This window comes from Varanus komodoensis, unplaced genomic scaffold (genome assembly GCF_004798865.1).
Source record: "Varanus komodoensis strain SLA01 unplaced genomic scaffold, ASM479886v1 scaffold4, whole genome shotgun sequence".
NCBI classification, from domain to species: Eukaryota; Metazoa; Chordata; class Lepidosauria; order Squamata; family Varanidae; genus Varanus; species Varanus komodoensis.
In genome coordinates, this window is record NW_025335941.1 from 42,840,961 (window position 1) to 42,864,088 (window position 23,128).

General features: G+C 38.0%; 1 protein-coding gene across 16 annotated transcripts in view; it reads right to left on the reverse strand.

Moving 5' to 3' along the window:
- Positions 1 to 23,128, reverse strand: part of NBEA (neurobeachin) — a 450,384-nt gene that overhangs the window by 365,402 nt on the left and 61,854 nt on the right. For 14 of the 16 annotated variants that reach the window (XR_006415936.1, XR_006415934.1, XR_006415933.1 and 11 more), the window contains 6 exons: positions 13,780 to 13,888; positions 8,809 to 8,961; positions 6,581 to 6,749; positions 2,922 to 3,001; positions 1,310 to 1,372; positions 995 to 1,092 (listed from right to left, as the gene is read on the reverse strand). Coding sequence is in view for 12 of the 16 variants with exons in the window: in XM_044442661.1 (XP_044298596.1) it covers positions 995 to 1,092; positions 1,310 to 1,372; positions 2,922 to 3,001; positions 6,581 to 6,749; positions 8,809 to 8,961; positions 13,780 to 13,888 (672 nt within the window). In the remaining 4 variants the exon portion in view is untranslated. The remainder of the gene's footprint in view (positions 1 to 994; positions 1,093 to 1,309; positions 1,373 to 2,921; positions 3,002 to 6,580; positions 6,750 to 8,808; positions 8,962 to 13,779; positions 13,889 to 23,128) is intronic. The other 2 variants (XM_044442653.1, XM_044442651.1) reach the window with 1 other exon arrangement.

Genomic DNA, 23,128 nt, shown 5'->3' on the forward strand with positions numbered 1-23,128 from the left:
ATTATAAAGTAAACCTATGATGGTCTCTGGAGATATCGTTATGATCTTTGGGGTGGGAATTCCATTGGACAGAAAAGGGAAGGAGGAGATTCTGGGATCAGTTCTATCCCAGACTATCTCCATGCTCAACCACGCATTACCAACTAAGCTATCTGGGCTGACAGCTAAGCTTCTTGAGGCAAGACAGCATACACGTGCCTCTGCCACCCACACTGCATTTCCTCCACTGCACCTCCACTCACCCACTCTGCCGTTCCATAACATTTCCCTGTTAGCCTCCCACTGCTGCTGCTATTCTCTGAAAAGCCACATCAGTCATAAAGTGTGATCCCCTGAGAAACTTCTTACAATACTTGAACAGAAGGTTCATTTCAGTGCCAGAATTTGGGCCTTACTGGCTTTCTAAAGAAAGATGATGGCCACTTTTTCTGGCTGATTCTGTTCTACAGAACCTACATCTGGCTTGTGCTGAATTTCTCAGCATGTGCCAGAAGGTTGGGCTGACAGATGGGCTGGGCTGACAACTAAGCTGCTGTGAGTAGCTACCAATCCTCTTTTTCACTAAGAATGAAGTGATATGGTTTCTCTGGAGAGCTCAGCCAGGACTTTCCTATGCAAGAAGTACCATGGTGAGCAAGTGACTTGCAATTTCTGGAATGGCTTTCTGGAACACCCATTGGAGGAAGTGGGCTTTCCTCATGGGTATAATGGAGGGAATGATACATTTTGGCATTTTTCCTGCTCTACTGCCTGAAGCCCTGGCTTCAGTCTCATCATGGGAAGGCTGACCATCCATGATTAAGTCCATTTGGTTTTTGTTTGTAAAGGAAGTTGTAAAGCCTGTGCCCTCATCTCACCATGACTTGCTCTTGCCAGTAGGAATGAGAACAGATATGAACTCTAAAATCAGAGTCTGTCTACTGTCCTCGGTCTACTACGCACCAGTAACTTTGGACTGCATTTTTAAAGGATTATTATTTTCACTTATTCTTACCGTATCCCATTCCGTTGATCAAAGGCAGGTATCATAGATGCTGGATGTTCAGACATTAAAGCCACTAATAACTGAAGTACATCATGAATGTTTTCATCCTACATGACATATCAAGGAAAAAAAGTGTTATAAAAAATACTATTTCTATCAAATAAGTCATTTTGAAAAATAAACTATATTCATCAGCCAGAAAAGCTCTAAGAATATCTCACAGAGGAATAAAACCAAAACAGTTCTTTTCCTTAGGCATATAACATACAAGCTACCGCAACAGATCAATGTTAAACTTTAGAATTCATAACTATTTCTACCTACCTCATGCATTGTTAGCAAGTAATTTAATATACTTTGTAGTTCATCTTCTTTGACTCCTCGATCCTGCACAGATTTAATTGATATTTGTTACATTTTGACCAACTTAAGGCAAGTTTTCACAGAAAATGTTGAATAAAGCCATAAACATGTGAATTTGCCCTTGTTAAATTTGGACCATTGATTCAATTAGTTTTTGTCTAATGTAACTGACAACAGCTCTCTAGGTTCTCAGACATAAGACTTTTCCAGCCTTGCTACCCAGGGGCTGCACCTGGGAAATACTGTAAGCAAGGCATGTACCATTAAGCTGCATCTCTTCTTCATATTATGACTTATCTTAAATTACTATAATGACATTTTCAAGCTATTTAGAAATTGCTCAGCTCATAGTTAAAACTACAGAACAAGATAAACTGATGACTACCTTTAAAATGATCAGACAAATCCAAGGAGAAGGATAATTACCAGTATACAATATACCTCCAGCATCAGTGTCAGTATGCTTCTGCACAGCAGTTGCTGGGGAACCTGAATGGTGGGGTGCTACCGCATCATGTTCTACTTATGAGTTTCTTACAGGCAGCTGATTGGGCACAGTGTAAACAGACTGTTGGACTACATTGTTTTGACTCAGCATGGCTTTTATTAATTTTTAAAATATTCTTATTCCGCTTTAATGATAAACCCTTTATGTTTTTAGTTTAGAATGCAGCACTTGATTTGTATGCATGGCACAGGTGCTTTTGAAACTCAATTTAGATGGTAGAAGTAGTTAGAATGGGTCATAGATGAGTTGTGGTGCAAAGATTTTGCATGTCTAAGGTTCTAGCTTCAAGTACTGGAAAAAGTCTTTGTTTCCAACCCTACTGCTGTCAGTTACAGTACACAATAGTGGGCCACATAGTCTGACTCCATAGAATATGAACTTTCTATGGATTGCACAAACCTTCTCCTTTTGGAAAGCTGGAAACAAATTCTAAAACCAAAATGTATATATTAAAAAAAATTCACTGCACCCATTGATAATATGTTGTATAAGGTTTTGACAGAATCTTGAAAACATACTATTCTGTAAGCAATGAAAGATAATTTAACAAATACTTCTTCACATAACAGCATTAATTAAGAGCCATGGCTGATCTTTATTGGCTGTGAAAGTTAGACCATAAGGAAGGCGGAGCACCAAAGAATTGAGGCCTTTGAATTGTGGTGCTGGAGAAGACTCCTGGGAGTCCCTTGGACCGCAAGGAAATCAAAATAGTCAGTCTTAGAGGAGATCAACCCTGACTGCTGTTTCGAAGGCCAGATATTGTCGATGAAACTCATATACTTTGGTCACCTGATGAGAAGGAAGGACTCACTGGAGAAGAGTCTAATGTTGGGAACAATTGACGGCAAAAGAAGAAGGGTATGGCAGAGAATGAGGTGGCTAGATGGAGTCACTGAAGTGGTTGGTGTGAGCTTGGGTAGACTCTGGGGGATAGCGGAGGACAGAAGAGCATGGAGGAATGTTGTCCATGGGGTAGTGATGGGTCGGACATGACTTCGCTAAACAACAACAACAAAGGCTCATCTTCCTGTTTTAATATCCACTAATATTCTAAAGTGTTACCTTCAAAATTAGCTGTTTTAAAAATAGAAGCATGAATGCACGTAGTGATATTATTTCCTTCTGTGATGGCCGAGGGCCTTCTGAAATAAATGAAAAAGAGTGGCTCAGTTCTAGCATATAACAGAACTTCAAGCGATTCCGGATGATTATTTTATCCCCAGTATTATATTTCTTTTGTCTTAAAGACAAGAAGACCCTGCTTCCAAAGACAGCAGAATGTCTTTCCATTGTGCATTTCAAGCTTGGGATCCACTGACCATAATGTCACTTAGCATTAAAAGCCATCATCTTTCCTTGCAATTTTGTTTCCTTGCAATACTTATCTTGGAGTTGCTTCATTGTAATTGAATTTATGAACCACATGCTTTGAAATGAAACTTTTCTGTATTCACCAGGCAATACTAAATGTTTCTCCTCAGAAGCAAGCCCCTTCTAAAAATTCAGTGTGTATACAGCTACAGCCTTCAGGATGTTAGAACCTCCTTCCTCAAATTGTATTCCTCCACAAACAGTCAAAAGTGGGACAACTATGTAATTGAAAAGTTTAATAAATGAAATGAAATGAGACAGGGTCTCTTATTACTAACAGAAAATAAAAGTACTGGTATTGAACTCATAAAAATATATACATTTTGAGCAGGGGAAATGGAAACTGCAGGCAGAATCGAAAGGGTTACTTTTGTCCCTACTGATTTTCTTCTGCCCTGCACATTGTGGAGTACAAGTGATCTCATCACTTGTTCAGCAGTGATTGAACACTTCCAAGCCAGCCCAAAATGAGTGGACACACTTCTTTTTGGAAGGAGGCAGGTCAACAGAACAAATGAGAATACAAGTACCTGAGAAGAGCCAGGCTGGATTAGACCAAGGGTCTAGCTAGCCCAGCATTCTGTTCATACATCAGCCAACCAGCTATCCATGTGAACCCACAAGCAAAGCATGAGTGTAACAGCATCTTCTCACCCATCTTCCACAGCAACTCATATACACAGGCACAGTGCTTCTGATACTAAAGGCAGAATATAGCTATCAGGACCAATAGCCTTGCTAGCCTTCTCCTGCATGAATGTCACCAATCCCCTTTTAAAGCCATCCAAATTAGTGGCCATCAACCCATCTCTTGTGGAATTGAATTCCACAGTGAAATTTTCATTGTGTGGAAAAGAAATTCCTTTTATTTTCCCGTGAACTTCCACTAATGAATTTCATGGAATCATCCTGGGTCCTTGCATTATACAAGAGGAAGATTTTTTTTCCCCTATGGCAGTCTCTTCAACCATGCATAATTCTATATGCCTCTAACATGTCTCTCCTTGCTTGCCAATTTTCTATGCTAACAACTGCAGGTGTTATAACCTTTCCTCATGGGGAAGTTGCACCAACCCTTGATCATTTTAGTTGCACCTCTCTGCAGCCTTTCCATTTCAACCTAATGCTTTTGTTTAGGCACAGTAACCAGAATTACAAAAAGTATTTGAAGTGTGATCACATCAGATATTTTTAAGTGTAATTATTTTCAATTCCTTTCCTAATTATGCCCTAACATGGAATTTGCCTTTTTTTCTTTCCACAGCAGCCACATACTATGTCATCATTTTAATCAAACTGTCAATCATAACTCCAAGATCGCTTTTCTTGGTCAGTCACTGTCACTGCTAGCTCAAATCCCATCAGCTTATATTTAAAATTGGGATCATTTCCCCCAGTGAACATTACTTTACACCAACTTACATTTGCCATTTTTCGGAGCTTCTCACAATCCCTTTTTCTTTTAACTGTCCTAAATAATTTGGATTCAATTTGGCCACTTCATTTATTACTCCTAATTCTAGATCTTTTATGAATAAATTGAAAACAACCAGTTCTAGATCCCTGCAGGACTCCACTTTTTAATTCCCTCCACTATAAGAATTTACTATTTCTTCTGTCTCTGTTTTTGGTTCTTAAACCAATTATGAACCATAAAAGGACTTCCCCTCTTATTCCATGAGTTTACTGAGGAGTCTTTGGAAGGGACTTCATCAAAAGACTTTTGGAAATCCAAGTAAACAATGTCTACCCAGCAAGAATGTTCACTGATATTGTCAAAGTACTCTGAAAGGTTAGTGAGATAGGACTTACCTTAGTAGAAACCATGCTGAGCTTGTCCCTCTATTTTGAGTTTAATAACACTTTAAAACAATTTACCCAGACAGATGTTAAGTAAACCAGCCTGTAATTTCCCAGATCCCTCAGATCCCTTTGAAAAAATGGTGGTACAGTGGCCATTATCTGGTACAAAGGCAGTTACATAATTTTGTTAGATCAACAATTATTTTAGTTCTTTAAGAACTCTAGGATAGCTATAACCTAGATTGTGCAGTTTCTTAACATTCAGTTTTTCAGAAAGACTGACAACCTCAGCTATTTGCCTCAGTTCCTAATACTTCCTTCCTGAAACATCAATTCAGGTACAAGTATTTGTTCTGTGCCTTCTGTAGTGACAAATTCATTCAGTTTTTCCATTTTTGTTCACTGATCTAGCTGGTTTATTATTTCATTATTTCTTTACTTGATATTTTTAGCTATATGCTCCCCAAAATACCTTTTTTGCATCTCCTTTTGTTTTCCTTATTTAGGCAAGATTAAGTTTCCTTAGGAAGCCTTCTTATTTTTTTATACCTTTCTTGGTACGGTGTATTAATCAGTCTGGCAAGCTTTTGGATTTAGTGCTACTTAGTGGTACTATTCTAACATTCTAGCTGAGCTTCTATTAAGGTGGTTTTGAATAACCTAAAAGCATTTGAAGTGGATTTAACCCTCTTGACATCTCACACTTTTAATTTCCTTTTTACTAGGTTACTTGTTTTAGAAAAGTTGCCTTTTTTTAGGTTAAATGTGACTCTGCTAGACTATTCTAGCAATTCTCCCCTTAAATATATATTAAATCTAGAAGCACTGTGGTCACTGTTTCCAGCTTGTTCAAGAACATTCAACATCACATACCGGAACCTAGGAAAAAACTACATTAATTTAAATCCAAGGTTGCCTGTCATCTCTTTAGGTCCATTACCAGCTGTTCTAAGACACAATCATTTAGCACGTCAAGAAATTAAACCTCATAGCCATGACTGGAACATGCATTTATCTATTTAATGTGGGAGTAACTGCAGTTGTCCATTATTTCCAAAATGTCTTATTTAGAAAGCAAAATCAGGAAGTCCTCAATCTCAAAATCACCCTAAGCATTCTGGTTTGGGGAATGTTAGCATGTTCCTGGTACTAAATTATTTTGGGACACAAGTACTCTTGAGTCTGTTGGACACTGCCTTCTTTGATGTACAGAACAGTATCTCCTCCACTAAGCCATTCCCAGTCCTTCCTATATAGTTTATATCTAGAAACGACCGTATCACATGGGTTCCCTCCATTCCAACAGGTTTCCATAATGGCTACTATATCTAGTTGCACAAGGAAATCCACTGAGTTTCCTCCTTCCCAAAACAAGAATTTCCATTCATGTTGAGCTTCTCCAAGGAAGCACTAACTCTCCCTCATTTAAGCAGTGGGTCCCATTTGTTCAATAGAGGTTGTGCAATGGAATTAGTGGGACATTAAAAAGTGCCTCATCAGATACTTTTCTATAAGCACATTTTCTGCAAACCATCAACATTTCTTACCCAAACCCTTAGGAGTGATGCCACTGCTATCTGCTGGATTAACCACCCAGTAGTAGTATTTCAATGTGTGCATTAGCTGTAATACTGTTCCGACTCTACGTATTGTCGTATAGATTGTGGCAGTGCCAATGAATTCAGCAGACAAGTAGGTATAGAGTGACAGCTGCACCTGAAGATCATTATAAAAAGAACAAATGAGATTAATACATCCAGTTTCCTATTTTGATTTTCAGTGATGAATATGTTATAAATAACCTGATTTGCTTATTTCAATTTTATTTCTATATTGACCAAAGCCCGTAACAGAGTTGCATAAACCAGACACTACATGACTAATGACAAAATTCAAGCAAACAGTAGATCAACCAAAATGAATAATAGTTACTCAGTGAAGGCAGCAATTCACTACATGAATAAAACAAATATAGATTTGAGAAAAAATATTTCTTGTTTTGATTTATCTCTTCATACTAAGTACCTGAGAGCACTGTCTTTAAAAAAAAAAGCCAAAACACTATTACAAGGCCAGTCTAGATTCTACAAATATAGATATGGTTTTGCTGATATTGAGCAAAACCATTAAAACCTTTGTTTCAGTCCAAACCATGCTTAAATACAAGTGAAAACATGAGGGAAATAAACACTGTCAGTTTCATCATTTATATTGCATTATCAATTATATGTTCCTGGCTGGTACAGCAGTTCTTTTCGTCTCCAGTATGATGATTCTTGAACTCCTATAGTGTGCATTGGCTTACTATATGCTAAGAATATTCATGAAAGCGTGTATGCTATGAACATTTTGTTCCAATTCCCTGTGTACCCATTCCAGTTTTACATAGACCAAAGTCTAATAATTTCAATAGGATCAAAAGCCAGTGAGTGAAGCTGAAGAATTTCTGGCTCTGTATTTTCCCTCAGAAGTCCAACTTCAGTAACCAGACATATATATTTTCCTGTCTGTCACTTCATTTTCAACCAGTCCCAAAGATGGACTTCAGCATATAAAGTGGAAAATAGTCCACATATAAGACTGTCTCTGTTTTAAACTTCTGTTTTTGAAACTAGAATACTAGGATGAGACTGTACAAAACTCAGGACAAGTCAGAACTAAAACATATTTGTTTTTAAAAAAAAGTTGGAAAAATATATGGCATAAAAAGCCTAAAAATTAAGGGTCAGGAGAGCCTGCTTGGTAAGAGCATTCCATAAACACAGTGCTACCACCAAGAAGGCTCTTTTCTTCATCCATGTTTGGAGCACTTCATTCAACAGAGACATTTAAACAAAGCCCATCCCACTAAAATTTTAGGGTGCAGGCAAGTGATAAGAAGGCAAGTTGCCATTTATGATGATCGTCACCACAGTTTTGGTTGTCAGAGAACCAGCATTCAACAAATCCACTCACCTTATTCAGAGTGGAAAAGGTGTTCCCTCATCTAAGCGAGCAACACTACGCACCCACTGAAAGTACAACTTCTATTAAACTGCTTCTCCTTCTATCCCATGTTTTCAAGGGAGGAGTAAAAAAATCTTCTGAAGGCTAGACTTTCGCAAACACACACACACACACACCTCAGCATTGCCTCACAACTGCTTTCTTTATAAAACAATGGGCAGGGAGAGAAACCACACAACTTCTTATCCCCGATGGGTAAAAGAAGAAGCAGTCGCCTTTCCTTTGATTCTTTTTCTTTTTCCATGAAGTAGCAGAAAGGTTGCACTTTCTCATAAAGCAATGGAAAAAGCCAGCACTCAATTTTCTGAAGAAAACACCTCTCTTTTTCTCTTCAGACAATGGGGAGGACAAAAGAGAGCTGGGGTTTGAGCAAAAAGTTCCAAACAGAGGAAATAGCCGAAGTTTTTCATTTGTTTCTCTCCATTCTGGTTGGGTTTTTTGCAAAAACCATATGGAAGACATGGCTGGCACATTCAAACAAAGGTAACCCCTGTCTTGTCTTCCATTTTTTCTGCTTTCTTACACTTTTTTTTTGTTTGCAAGAATCACTGTTCAGGGAACCATGTGCATCCATGGTGGCAACACTCATTTGGCCAGTAAACCAAGCCAAAATTTCTCAATCAGTGCACTAAAAAAACCTGTTTCCTTCATTTTTCTAATTATATTTGACTATACTATAAACCTATTTGCATACTTAACACTAATTTGGGAGCTACTAATGAACTAGAAGTGTGAAATGAGACTTTTACAAAATCCTCAGTTCACTGACCTTTGCAGGAGTATGTATCCAGATAGCAGGGTTGAAAAGGATATGATCACATAATTGCTTTAGTAAAGGTGCTCCGTGTGACAGCCCATCCAAATATTTTGCAAAAGACAAAAACTGTTCCAACACAGCTCTTGTTATATGAACTCTGGATGACTGAAGAAATTAATATAATGCAAGTTATTTTCAACAGATATTCATTTCTATATGCAAAGCTGTTGATGTACATAAAACTGAGGCGGCCTCCAACCTCTTTTAACTAAACTTAATGTAAATATATACATGGTCACTATTTGTAACTGGGCACAGAAGGAACAGCCACTACTACTTCACATTAAATTGAAGGTATTTCTTTGCCTGGTTCCTTGTTTAGTTCATTTATCCACATCATGTATTTCTGCATGGCATTCAACCTCAGCTTGCAAGTGGCTTGTAACATTATTTAAACACAAGAGATCCCAAAGGGATGGATAAACATAGATTGTTCAAATTCATTGATGATCTCCAAATTCTTCCATGTATTTGTCCATTTGGCCTCATTTCTGTTCCCAAACATGAACATTTTTTTCCTTTTAAAACTATTTTTAAATGAGCATATTTTCCCATAAAACCACATTGTTAAATGGGCATTTTTCAAGATCAAATACATACATATCCCAATTGGTGTGAAAATAAAATTAGGAGATTTATGCAAGTGTGCAATTCTTTACACACAGGCTTTGAGACAGAGCGATGATTACATGCCCTGACTGAATACAGTGGTCCATCCTCAGAGCCTGCAATCTTATATCATGGAACCCAAAATCTATCACACCCAGTCAGACATTGTCTAGTTACCATAGCATTGATTGCCCCATGCCATTAAAAGGTAGAGGGCCCAAAAAGTTCAATCCAAATATTAACTTGGAAAGAAGAGCACTTTTCAAGGAAAAAGAAATGAAAATTCAAGAAAAATATGAAGAAGCTCTTCCACCCCATGAAAGTTTCTCCATATAAGAAAAGAATGACAACAAATCCTGTACAATAGTCTTGCTAACATCATGTGACTAACCTTTGTGCCTGATAATTTTCCTGAGACACTTTTTCCATACTCATGCATTAGCATGAATGGACACAAAGTGTCTCTCTGCTACCTTAATAAAACTAGCAAAACACTTCAAGTTTAACAGTAGAGAAGTTCAAAGGAAACCTTCCTTCAAAGGTAGGTTTAAAATGAAAGCTAAGAGAATTCATACAACTGGGCATGTGATATCTATTTTCTACAGGAGCCAACAGTATTTTTAACTTATGTTTTGCAATGGTTCCCCTGTTTTATATTGAGATATTACATAAATTTATTCCTTATAGTTGAATTGTAATAACAATAAGCATAACATAGCAGATGAGATGAACAGCCTATTTAATCCTAGATTCAACTCCCACAATGGCCAAAGAGATGTTAGTGCGAAGCCCATGAGTAGCACATAAGCACATTGCATTTATTGTATTTGTAATCACCCCCAATATCTAAACTTCTCTTATAATTATACATACACACAGGCAGTGTCTTTACCAATTAGTAGCTTCCATATAGCCTGATCCCTTTGGAATTTTGGAAGCTAAGCAGGATTGGACCTGGTTGAAATCTGGATGGGTGACTTAAAGTGTTGTGAGCTGCCCAGACGGTTTCAGTTACAGGCAGTATAGAAATGTAACGTGATGATGATGAACTGTCCATCACAACCCACAGATCTCTTCATTTCTCAGTCACCACCAACAATATTACTATCAGGGTATACCTAAAGTTGGATTTTTTTTTGCCCAAATATACACCACTTTATACTTACATTGATTTACATTTCCAATTTTAATGGGGGAATTTACTATTTATTCACCTCTCTTTCTGTTCCTTAACCAGCTTCTGATCCATAAGAGGACCTCCCCTCTTATCCTAGTCCTGCTAGGTTTTTCAGGTGGTTTTGGTCTGGGACTTTTAAAAATGCAAGTTAATAACATCTGTCCACTTCCAAGTCTGACACTCTCAAAGAATTCTAAAGAGCTAGGGAGACTTAATATAATTTTTCTGAAGACATACTGAGTCTTTTTCAGTACAACCTGTCCTTCTATATACGTATCAATGTTTTCTTTAATAATACTTACTACCAATTTACTTGGAACAGACATTAAGCTAACCAATTTATAATTACTCAGTTATCCTCAAAGCTTTTTTAAAAACAATGTTACATTTGTCATTTTCCAAGTCTCTAGCACAGAAGCTGATCCCAGGTAACATGTGAGAAAATCACAAATTCATTATAGTTTTAAAAAACCCTCTAATATTAAAACCATCAGGATCCAGAGATTTGTCAGCTTTCAGTTTGTCAACATTATCCAGAACTTTCTTGCCAAAATGGCTTTGGTTCTTCAGATATGCTTCCTGAAGCCATCACTTCAGGCACAGGTATCTGCCCTGTCTTGACCAATAAAGGACAGCCAGTTAGCCACTGTGGTGATAACTGGACTAGATGGGCCTTGGAGCTGATTCAACATGGCTTTTATGTTCTTAGAATCATTTTTACACCATCTGATTTTATCCTGATTCTTATACTGGCAAGAACAGGCAACAACAAATACTAACATGGGTAAAAAATAAAAATAAAAGCATTAAACAAACCTATCTATTGAAGCACACATAGAGAACAATCATATGGCCCCTAGATAGTGTCTGGGTTATCACAGGATGCTGCAAATTTCCTATTTGGCACCCAGAACTACAAGCATGGATGAAGAAAGCCAACCATGGATTTTCATTTCTCAAATCCCTTCCCAGTCACTGTAGAAATTTTTCTAATGTGGTCACAACTGTGACCTCATAAAAGTCAGAAGGAAAAAAACAGGACATGCTGGTGAGCAGGAAAGGGAGATATCGGCCTCCCATCCAATCCTGCCCTTACTGCAGCCCCTTAACTGTAAATGAGCTAGTCAGGCTAACAGGATTTTGCACCGAAATAGAGAAAAAGTGCCAAATCACTTCTGTCCTGCTCTGCCTGGCTCTTGCCCTGTTCTAGCAAGCTCTTTTATATCAAAAGTGCGACTCATAGCATCATGTACTAAATTCTTCTTAACCAAATAAGCATTGTACTGATGGGATTATTTTTGCTCAAGGAACACTGTTCCAGAGGTGAGTAACTTCTAAGAATATGTCACTGCATTCTTGTTACTGTAACTTGTTGAACAGAAGGCAGTAACAAGAGGTCATTAACAGCTAACCACACACAAGATGAATCATGACTTATTTTCTGTGGTACATACAGCTTGAACATTTTACGCTGTATAGTTTGCCCAAAACAATAGAAATACAAATTATATGTTATGCATAATGTGAATAATTGTCATAAATTATGTGTCACTGTGAACTACAAGGCAATACCCAATGCAATATGAGTACTCATATACATTATATTGTACTAGCATAAAAGAACTCTAGCACATTACCAACAGCATTAGCAGGTGTGATGTGATTGTCTAAAAGACTCACCACTCCAGCTATTGCTATAGGCGTTGTAACAGAATTATATTGCTATTGTATTTATTTATATTCTGCCTATTCCCAGTACTGGGGCTCAAGACAACTTACAACAATTAAAACTACCCATTACTCCCAACAGACACTGATTTAGCACCAGAACCACCTCCTTAGAATGAAATGGAAAGGAGAAATATAGTTGGATGTCAGCATACTAGTGACACCAAACTTCACAATTCCATACAACATCTCCCAACAACTTCATGTATATGTTAAATAACATGGGGAACAGGAGAGAACCCTGTCAGGGTGCTGAATAGGAATTCTCCAGCACCAGCTTTTGCATCTACCTCTCTAGGAAGGAATCTAGTTACTGTAAAGTAGCGCTTCCAAATCTCATCCCAGCAAGGAATCCAAGCAAGATACTATGTTTAATAATATCTGAAGAAAAACACTGATTAGTTCCTGATGTAGCTCAGCTATCAACACAACCCAAGTTATTTCCATTGCATAAACGGCTGATGCCATTTTCAAATGGATCTAGACATTCCATCTGATCCAAGAATCCCTGGAGTTGGGAGGCCATCACAAGCCCATATTGGAGATTTACAGCAATAATCCATGTAGTATTCAGGGAGAGCTTTTTCAACCTGAGTCCCACCACTGCCTCCTTCGGGCAGGCTGGAATCCTGCCTTGACCAAGGAAGACATTAGCCACTCTGCATTCAGCCCAATAACAGCCAGCTTCTCTGGCTGTTTTTTATGAGTCAGGAAGGGCCAGGACCCTTCTGACACACATTGTCTCCAACCTCTCCAAATATGCAGTCCACCCAAAGTGCCCAATAACACTGGACATGCAGGAACCAAGGTTTTGCCCAATGGGTCTACATCAACGTTTGAACTGCAACCCCCAAAATTCCCAGTCAATGGCCCTGCAGGATGGGAATTCTGGGAACTGGAGGCCAAATGACTCTGAAGGCCACCAGGTTGGTGAAGGCTAAACTAAAGCATCCAAGTTGGAGTGGATCCAAGAAGCTCTGCAAAGTGCTGAGCAAATTGCTCACAATGAGCTGATGAAAGGTCTGATTCTTCTCCTTGTGGGTTAGCGTATGAAAGACCCCTAGCCACCTCAAACAGCTCTTTACAAACATACTAGCAGCACACGCATGCATGCATGCATGCGTGCGCGCGCACGCGCACACACACACACACTTTGCTGCCCAGATTGCCTCACAGCAGGCTCTCAAATAGGCTTTCGCCTGTGTTCAATCCGATTCACACTGAGTTGCTTTATCTACCTGTTTATGCTAGTGGAATGAAATCACTTATGCTAGTACAATATAATATAATGCTTATATTCAACTCAACCCAGCATAGATGTAAATTTTATTTACCTTGAAAGCCACACACCGTCAGTTATGTCAAATAGTTTAATTATATTATATACGAACAGTATTAACAACACTCACCTTTTCAAGGAGGTAGCCAATAACTAGGAATCCTTTTCCACCCAGCATTTGTTCTTGCATGGCTACTGAACTCTTAAGAAGGTCCACCAGGAAAGCCAAGAGAGTAGCACTGCATATAAAATACAGGCATGAATTAGACTGAACATTTCTCACCTTGGTTCTTAGCATTATAAAAACAGAAACCACTTCAGAAGTATCCTTTGAAATCACAACAGTGGCACTTAAGTGAAATTCTTCTTTAGACTGACATAATGCAATAATGTTTGAAACAAAAGTTTATCTTGATACTGACTTAATTGATCCAGGACTGGTTTCTCAGTGCGTACATGGCAATCACTTAAGTCCTGATAGGACTACCTTAGTGCATCACATTGGAAGATGTCCAAGCAAAGAAGCATAAAATTTAACTCCAAAAATGAGTAATTTCCAGTTCATAGTCATAGTTATTCATAAAAAGAATCCCACTTATGAATGTTGAACCATTTCAACTTAAATAATGGACCTAATTCTCTGTAATACTGAGAAGATTGCGCATAATGATGATTAAGATTTGACAAGCCAATATTGTCCAATTTAAAACAACAAGACTGAAGACAGTAAGTCTGTCACAATCAATGGGTTTTTCCATAAGCCAAGTAATACTTGGCTCATTTCACATCGTATTATGAAACCATGGTTTGTTCCTGTCCTTCCCAAGCACTCCAGTTCCTGCATTGAAGAAGTCACAGTTTGCTATCATAAACAAACCTGGCACTAAATCAGTAACCACAGTTTGAAGGATTCCAATTTTGATCTGGAGGCAAATACTAGTTTGTGCAGGCTAGTTTATATGATTCATATGTAACAGCAAACTAAGGTAGAATGAGGAAAGGAAGCATGCATCATAAAGCATGGTCAAATATGGTCCACAAAGTAAGCATATATATTTGCATACATGGAACTAGAATTTGATTAACTGAAACTTTAAAATGCCCTTCATTTAGGAAAATTCAAAGTACAACCTGCAAGAAAAAGTTAATCTAATGAAATACAGATTACATAATATGGATAAACAGTTATCTGAAAGGAGCAGAAGCTATTTAAAAGTACATAGCCTTAATCGATAAAAGAATAAATATTTTGGTTGAAACAAAAGACGAGAAACAATATTTACATTGAAGGCAGGAAGAAAAATGGTCTAAGAATATTTTCAAAACATATCCCCTTAAACATTGAAACCTTCCTGATAGATCTTTTTATCATGTCATCATAAAAAGCATCAGTCATATAATCTAATGTAACATAAGATAGTAAAGAATCTGCTCACTTTAACTTAGTTTGCTGTAAAATGGGACAGGCAATTTCAGGTGATTTGGGAGCCATTTTCACCCATAGCTTCCCTTCCATACCCCCTTGTGAGTTTATAGCAAAAAAGACACGCAGAGTGACTACAAAGTCCTAAAAGGGATTTACAATGTCCAAAGGGGCTCCATGCAACCTGTGAGCTGTGTGTTGCTTATCACTGCTGTAGAACATCACACCATGGGATGATTTGTTCCCATACAACTAAATTGTTTTTTTAAATTATGTACAGGTTATATGCAATTAATACTGCATTCCTATGTATAGAGGAAAGTTTCATTTCATTCAAGGAGGATAATCTTTAATCTTGCAACTTAATATGCTTTGTCCTTCATTCACACTGTCTTTTCAAAAGTATTTTTGCAATATTTTATTAATAATTAACATGTATGATTTGTTTAAAAGGTTTGTGGGACATAACTATTTCAAGAAAGCAAATATAATAAAATATAGATTCCCTTGGTAATGGGAATCCTTAATGGAAATTACCATGTCATTAGGTAATTTATTAAAATCAAGCAATCTGTACCAATATGAAAAAAGCCTTCTGTGTGATACATGTCACTCATTTTCTTTGATTATCTAACAAGAGAACTGGCCAATCTAACTCAATATAATTTACTCCAGATAGTCTGTGCAGCATTATATATTCCAAGCAATAGCCCCAAATTATATAGTTTGCAAACTAGCCAGTTAATGCTACCCAATTTTACACTGAATTAACATGTTATTTAAATGATACAAAAGGTATTTATGGAAGTAGTATCAGCAGTCACAGAAAATTCCAAGAATAGAATTCTGAATGAAAAGCAACATGAGCAAACCTGAACAAAAGTACAGTAACGAAAAGTAGCTCCAAGCTCTAATCAGTGTTTGAAGAATCTATACTGATATAGTATTCTCAGAAATACAAAGGTCTGACTACATAAACAAGGGGGAGATGAAGAAACAGCCAATATTGTATTAGATTTCCCCTTCCATTTGTTTGCTAAAACAGAAGTGCAATACAGGTCCCTTACTGCCAAAGCAAGTAATTATATTGCTTTAAAAAACCTGCCAATAGAAAAGAACTTCTTGTGTTTTGTGTAATCCTAATACAATCAGAATTGCACTGTGAAGAAAATAGTGTTAAGGTTATTACATTATTCTAACAAATTTATTTTTTTCTCAGGCTGGATCTAGAGCAGGGATCTCAAACTCAACTCACCTGGGGGCCACTGGAAGTAGAGTCCAGTAGAGTGAGGCTGGGCCGCATCAAGCATTCCACCACCACGGTGGTGGTGGGCTGCTCATCCTGCGGCCAGCCCGGGCGCCGCAGGCGCTTTGAAGGCCGCAGGACCCCCCCCGTGCCCCGCCTGTCCCGGCAATTGGCCCACGGGCCGCGAGTTTGAGACCCCTGATCTAGAGGTTCTTCATACAAGCAGAGAGCTGCTTCCATTACACAAGCATGCAATTTCTGTCACTTCTGCATGCCGTCAGGAGCCTGCTGAACTCTATCTCAGAGTTCTCAAGGGTCCCCTGCCAGAACTTCAACTTGCTGTCTGGACAGTGATGATAACTGCAAAGCCTTGTGCAACAAGCAGAATATGTTTTTGGTTCTTCATGTCCAACCCAAGAGCTATAGCAGAAATTTAGGAGTTTCTTGAGAAAACCAAATCAATGCAACATGTTTTGGTTCAGTAAATGTGTTAAACCCATAATAGCACATCAGGTAAACAGTCCTTTAAAACTCTAAACCATATTCATATTTACAGCCATAGTATTTGCTACAACAATATTTGCTACAAAGTCTGAATAACATAAAACAGCATATTAAACTACAAATAAGATTTAAACCTAGATAAACTGAATTAGACAAGCAATTGGGATTCATAATTGCCAAGTTTCCTCATGAATCAAGCTATAAAGGCAACGACCATGAATATGGAATCCAATATTGTATACAATGCAATATTTTTTAAAAAAATTCAATCAACTGGATCCGGGTTTAGTCATATTTATACTGCATATATTGAAAACTCTGGATTTAAATTAGTCATTACAAGCTTAAGTCCCTTAGTTTTAACTGAACTATGCTCAGGGTAAATAAGTTAGGTGTTGGGTTGAATCCTATGAGGACAGCAATTGATTTGATATATATTAATTTATATAATATATAGTTGATATATTTACATAGATTAAGATCTTGTATCCAATAATCACATCTTATACCATTTAGGCTTCAGTCATATCCACACTTACCTGGAATATTCATTGAATTTTGTGGAACTTATTTTACAGTAGATATGCATAGGTGCACTTAGAAGTCAGAGTCTATAGCAGTTGTGTCTCATCCCTTTTTATATTTTTATACTGAATTCCATAAATTATGTATTGTATGAAACATAAGTTGTGTTAGGAAACAGATATGAGTAGTTATTTATAGCTACCCCTTAAGTATTCATAATTTCATACCATATTTACTTATTCTCCAACTCTTTTCCTGTTCTGCCAAAATCTAAACCACCTAACATTCCAGTATATCCAGTTCAAAGTGCACTGTACTCCAAGCCTAATGGTATAATCTGAAATCTGTCATAATGTAATTAGTACAGTAGTTTTATAATCAGAAACTAATCTTAATGATACAAAGTAGAATCCCTTCATATTCAACTTAAGCTTTAAATACTAATGAATCTGAAGTAAACACAGGAGGGGTCAGGATATAAAAATAATTTATGAAAATAGGTTTTGACTGCGCAGAAATGAAAGGTAAAGACACAGGTAACACTTGAAGCAGCATAAGTATCATAAACTTTAAGTTACTTTTACATAAATTCTAATGATACAACTGTTAATTTATGTGGCCCCTTACAAAGTAACAAAAGCACCATTTAAAAAAAAGCCCAGAAGTAGAAGAGACACAACGTTACAAAAACAAAACAGAACTTAGAATATATATTGTGTCAGAAGGGGTACAACAACAGGAAACATACAAATTCAGAAATGGATATATTTTAAACATTCACATTTAAACAGTATGTCTCCTTAAGCACTCATGAAAGTTGCCACCCCATTAAGAGCAACTCCACACATAATTTAGGATTATCTATTGATTCCAGTTCAGCTATTCTTGACAACTTCTGACATTTTGACAGACTGCAGTGCTACACTCGTCAGAGCACTGTACTTGGATTTGGGAGTGTTGGATGCTCATCGTACCTGGCCATGAACCTTACTGGTGATTGAAGTCTAGTCAGTGACTATCAGCTTAACCTACCTCACAGCATTTTTGTTTGGATGAAACAAAGAAAAGGAAAACTGCCTTGTAAACTGTACTGGGCTTTTTGGAGGAGAGGTGGAAAGTAAGCACAACAAACATTCTGTGCTGTAGCTTTAATGTAGAATATTAACTCCAAGCATCCTGGAGCAGCATTTTCAAGCAAATTAATTAAAAAGAGAAGCTAAAGGATTACTGTTTTCAATTTAATTTAAAAATTTCCAAAATTTCATTTCTCATTTACAGGGCAACCATATAATGAAAATGGATGCTCTTATACCTACTGATCCATCCATGCAATATTCTTTACACCATGCACCAGACACTCTTCAGAATTTCAGATCAGAGTTTTCCATCCTTGCCTGTAGATGGCAGGGACTGGACCTGGAAACGTTTGTATTCAAAATGTAAATGTGTTCACTGAATTATATAGTCTTTTCATCCTATGCCCCATTCTTATGTACTTGTAGGTATTTTCTTGCAAATGAATAAAGCATTGGTCAAGTGGGCTCTCACCAGAAATTTAGGATAGCCATAAACCAAATAGCTGACCCTAAAGAAAAATATAATTCTACTTATTCACTTCCAAATAGATATACCCAACTCTTCAATTCTGAAAGAATTCCCAGTGCAGCTTAATACTCAGTATGTTGGCCATTCCAAATAATGGCTTTCAGGATTGAATATCAAATTTATTTCATGGAAATATTTAAAAATGACTCATGGTTGAATAGAGGAGAAGTAACATTTGTGAGAAAGTCATCTCTCAAGATGAACATTAAATTCTGTTTAAAAAAAAAAAAACTTACCAGAAACTAAACTGCATCGGACTGCTGCAGGATTCACATTAAACTTGCAAAATTCTGTGCACTGCCATAAAAATTTCTCTCCATGTTGCCTATTTCCAACTCCCCTAGATACAAAGGCAAATATAAAGGATACTTCAGCCCATTCCTATAGCTCCTCTATACCATGTCCCATCTAGAACATAATTGTATGTGTGATAATAACATACAAACAATGCAACAGCCAGTACACAAATTAATCAATAACAGTGATAGGCAAACTGCCCCAGCACTCAGTCTGCAGCTTGTCAAATAATTTGTTGGATATTCCAAGCTTCCAAAAAACCCAGAAAATCTTGGGATTCACCCTGTTAATCCTCTATTGAGAAAATGTTGTTATGAAGAAAGAAAATTGCTAAAACATGAGAGACCTTATAGCATCTATCCAGACTTAGACACTTCTGGACATGCTCAAAATTGTCTAAGCCTTAAGGCTGAGCTCTAAAAGCAAGTTTCTATCACCATTCATTTTCATTCCTTCCCAAAGTATAAGGAACTTTCCTATGAAGCAGAGGACTTGCAGCAAAAGCTGTCAGGCATGGCAGCTAACTTATTATCAGTTAGGCCTAAATATTAGGTGTGCTTCCCCAATTCCAAATTCATTCACATAACTAATCATTAGTAAGACAAATCCACTTGCTTATTTTCCATCATCTCCAAGTACAAAATTGGATTCTCCATTTACAGTAGCCTTTAATCCTTGCAAAGGTCATATGATAAAGCCGAAGTCACTTTTTTCCCCAATAGATGACACCCTACTTCAGAAAGATATCTCATTTGTATAAACACAATGCATTTCACCAACTGATAGTACATGGAGAATGATATCTGAAGATCTTCATATACAGGCCAGATCATTTGGAAGGATTTAGGTATTCAAGTATTTAGATTTAGGATTCAAAATGTAAGGATCAGCACCATGAACTGGGCTCAAACTAATGGATAGCCAGTATAATTCTTTAAGAATTGGCATAAAGTGGATTCACCCAGCTTGAACTAGTCAGAAGTATAATAACTGTTCTGATCTAACTGAAGCTTCTAGGGCAACCCTATAATGTTATCCACAGACTTTAACATTTTTGGAGCAGTAGGCAAATTTGGAATCTGAAAGAATTTCATGGGTATTCTCATAAACCAGCTGCCACAGAGGTCTTGCCTATTTATAAAATGGCTGCATGACAGGCACGGCTATTTTTCAGAAGGCAAACTAGTCAGACTAAAAGAAAAGTAACTTGCACAAGAATCTAAATACAAGGCAGAGGTGGAGGTCTGAGCTCCAAAACCTCAAATACAGATGGCCTTAGAGGGCAGAGCTTAACTTTGCAGCATGCCAGCTTTCCCATATAATAGTAATTTGTATTAATACTACCATACAAAATAAAGATTATGAAGAGCCAGGGAGTTGGTGGGCTCCAAGTAAGTGTGTCTAAATGCACATTGGTGAGCATCATATTAGAAAGACCAAACATAATGTGTGGCAGTTATCCAGTTGGTAGATTACCACAACATGAATCTGTCACCAATCTGTTTCTTTCTAGGAATAACTGCAGTTGACTGATCAGTCAAAGCTGGAAAAATTTGTGGCATGCTGCCAAGCCTACAATACTGGTACCACCAAACCACACAGCTGTTCAAATTAAAACAGGTTGCATGCACATTTCCTGGAACCAGGAATCATCTACCCACAGTACTTCCATCTTCTCAGGAGAGAGTTTACTTTAACATTTCTCACCGAGTCAATCACCACCTCCTGATAATGCACAGCTCACCTGACTCCAAGAAAAAACGGAATAAAGCTTGGTATTATCAGCATACCAATGATACTTCACCCAACCCCACACAGCAACTTTAAACAAAAGGAATTTTGTTAGGTTCAACAGCCTGATTAAAGTTACAGTGGTACCTCAGATCACGAACAGCTCAGTTCACGACCAAATCAGGTTGCGAACAGAAATTTCAGAAAAAAATTGCCTCAGGTCGTGAACTCTGCATTGGGCGACAATTGCAATCGCGCCCGTCTTCCCTGCACGAGTGTGACCACAATTGCGCCTGTGCCCGGGGGGGAGGGGTGGCCGCAATCATGCCCGTCTTCCCTGCCTGAGCTGCCTGAGCTCAACCGTGTTCGCGCCCATTTATGGCCACAACCATGATCATGCGGGGGTGCAATTGCAGTCTAGCCTGGGGGAGGCAGGAGATGACTGCAATCATGGTTTTGGGGGGGAGATGGCTGTGATCGTGCTCGGGGGAGAGGGAGATGGCTGCGATCATGCTCGCGGGGGGAGGGATGGCTGTGATCGTGCTCTGGTGAGGGGGAGATGGCTGCAATCGTACATTGAACCTTACGGGGAAATTTGACTTTGCCCATGAGCAATTAGGGTCACAACCATAGTCGTGGAACAGATTAAGTTCGTGAGCCAAGGTACCAATGTATAGTGCTGATTCCCTTCCACCACCTATTTCTTTCCACAAACAGAGTGTTCCACTGATTCCCTTCTGCAAGTATTGGGTCCTGCCATTTCCACCAAGCAATACAAGGAAGATTTGATGCTTCCTAGAGGAGTCCCCAAATGAGAGGAATTGCTTGCTTTGGAAACAAAGGTTCCTTTCTGAAGGTCTGCTGATGTGTCTGCCAAGAAAACTTCCACTTATTCTGAAGTGCTAAATTGACACTGCGTAAGTAGTGAGGACTACCTCCACAATGGAACTGGAGAAGGCATAAGCACCCCACTGGATGAGCTCTATATCCTATTATAGCTGTTGCAATGTTAATCATTGTTTATTAGTCAGCCAGCAAACATCTGTGAGCAAGGTCTCACATAATGATCTCTGGGCACAGGCAGGAAAATATGGAAGGCAATCCTTTAGCTGGTCCCAAGCTGTGAAGGGCTTTTTAGGTTAATACCAGCACCTTGAATTTGGCCTGCAAATTAACAGAGAACTAGCGAAGGTGGTATAATAATGTCATGTTCCACTCAGTACTGTTCCTACCATATTTTCTTCTAACTTAAGTGAACTGTTAAGCAGTATGGGGATCAATGGAATCTCACAGGACCTTAAAACACAACTGACATGCAGCTGAAGTCCCCAACTTCATCTTATTGAAACAGCCACCAAGTGTGAGTGGAACCACTACAAAGCCATACCAGTCACACCTAACTAAGCCTCTCCAGAAGGATACCATGGTTGATAGTAACAAAAGCTAATAAAAGGTCCAAGAGAATCAACAGGGTCACACTCCCCCATCTTCTTCTGTAAAGGTCTTCCGACAGTCAACAAAGTGTCACAGACAAAAACTGCCTAATGCTTGGTTGAATTAATATATAATTCTATTTCCTTATTTTTCTATATATTGCACCTGCAAAAATGAGATTTAAAATATATATCCTTGTAGAAGGCTAGATAGGCAAATAGGTTCAGCAATTCATCTACAGTAAAAGCCCAGAATCTTTTGCTAACTATTGGAAGTAGCTAAAACCTTGTGTCCAAAGACATCTAGTGAACCTGCATTGATCTATAGAACTCTTATCTGATATACTTTGCAATGCTAAAGAGGACCTTGACCTGAGCACTTTGTATGACATTTTGTTGTAAAACCCTTGAATCAAAAAATGCATAGGGACAATATGTGTGTGCATGATTTTTTTCACCCAAGGCCAAGAGATTGGGGAGAAAACAATGTACACGAAGACACTAACTGGAATCAAAGTTAAGGAGATTAGGGGCAGAGAACTTGCAAATGAAAGAAGGGAAGTGTGTTGGAAGCCCAAGAAACTCAAGATATGAGGTGCCAGATGGCTATAATTTCATTGTAACAGGCAACAACACCCAGCAAATTTGTTTATGCTTACTTATCTACCAAGAAAAGCAACTAAAAAATCTCAATGTCCCCCACGCCTGTTTTGGA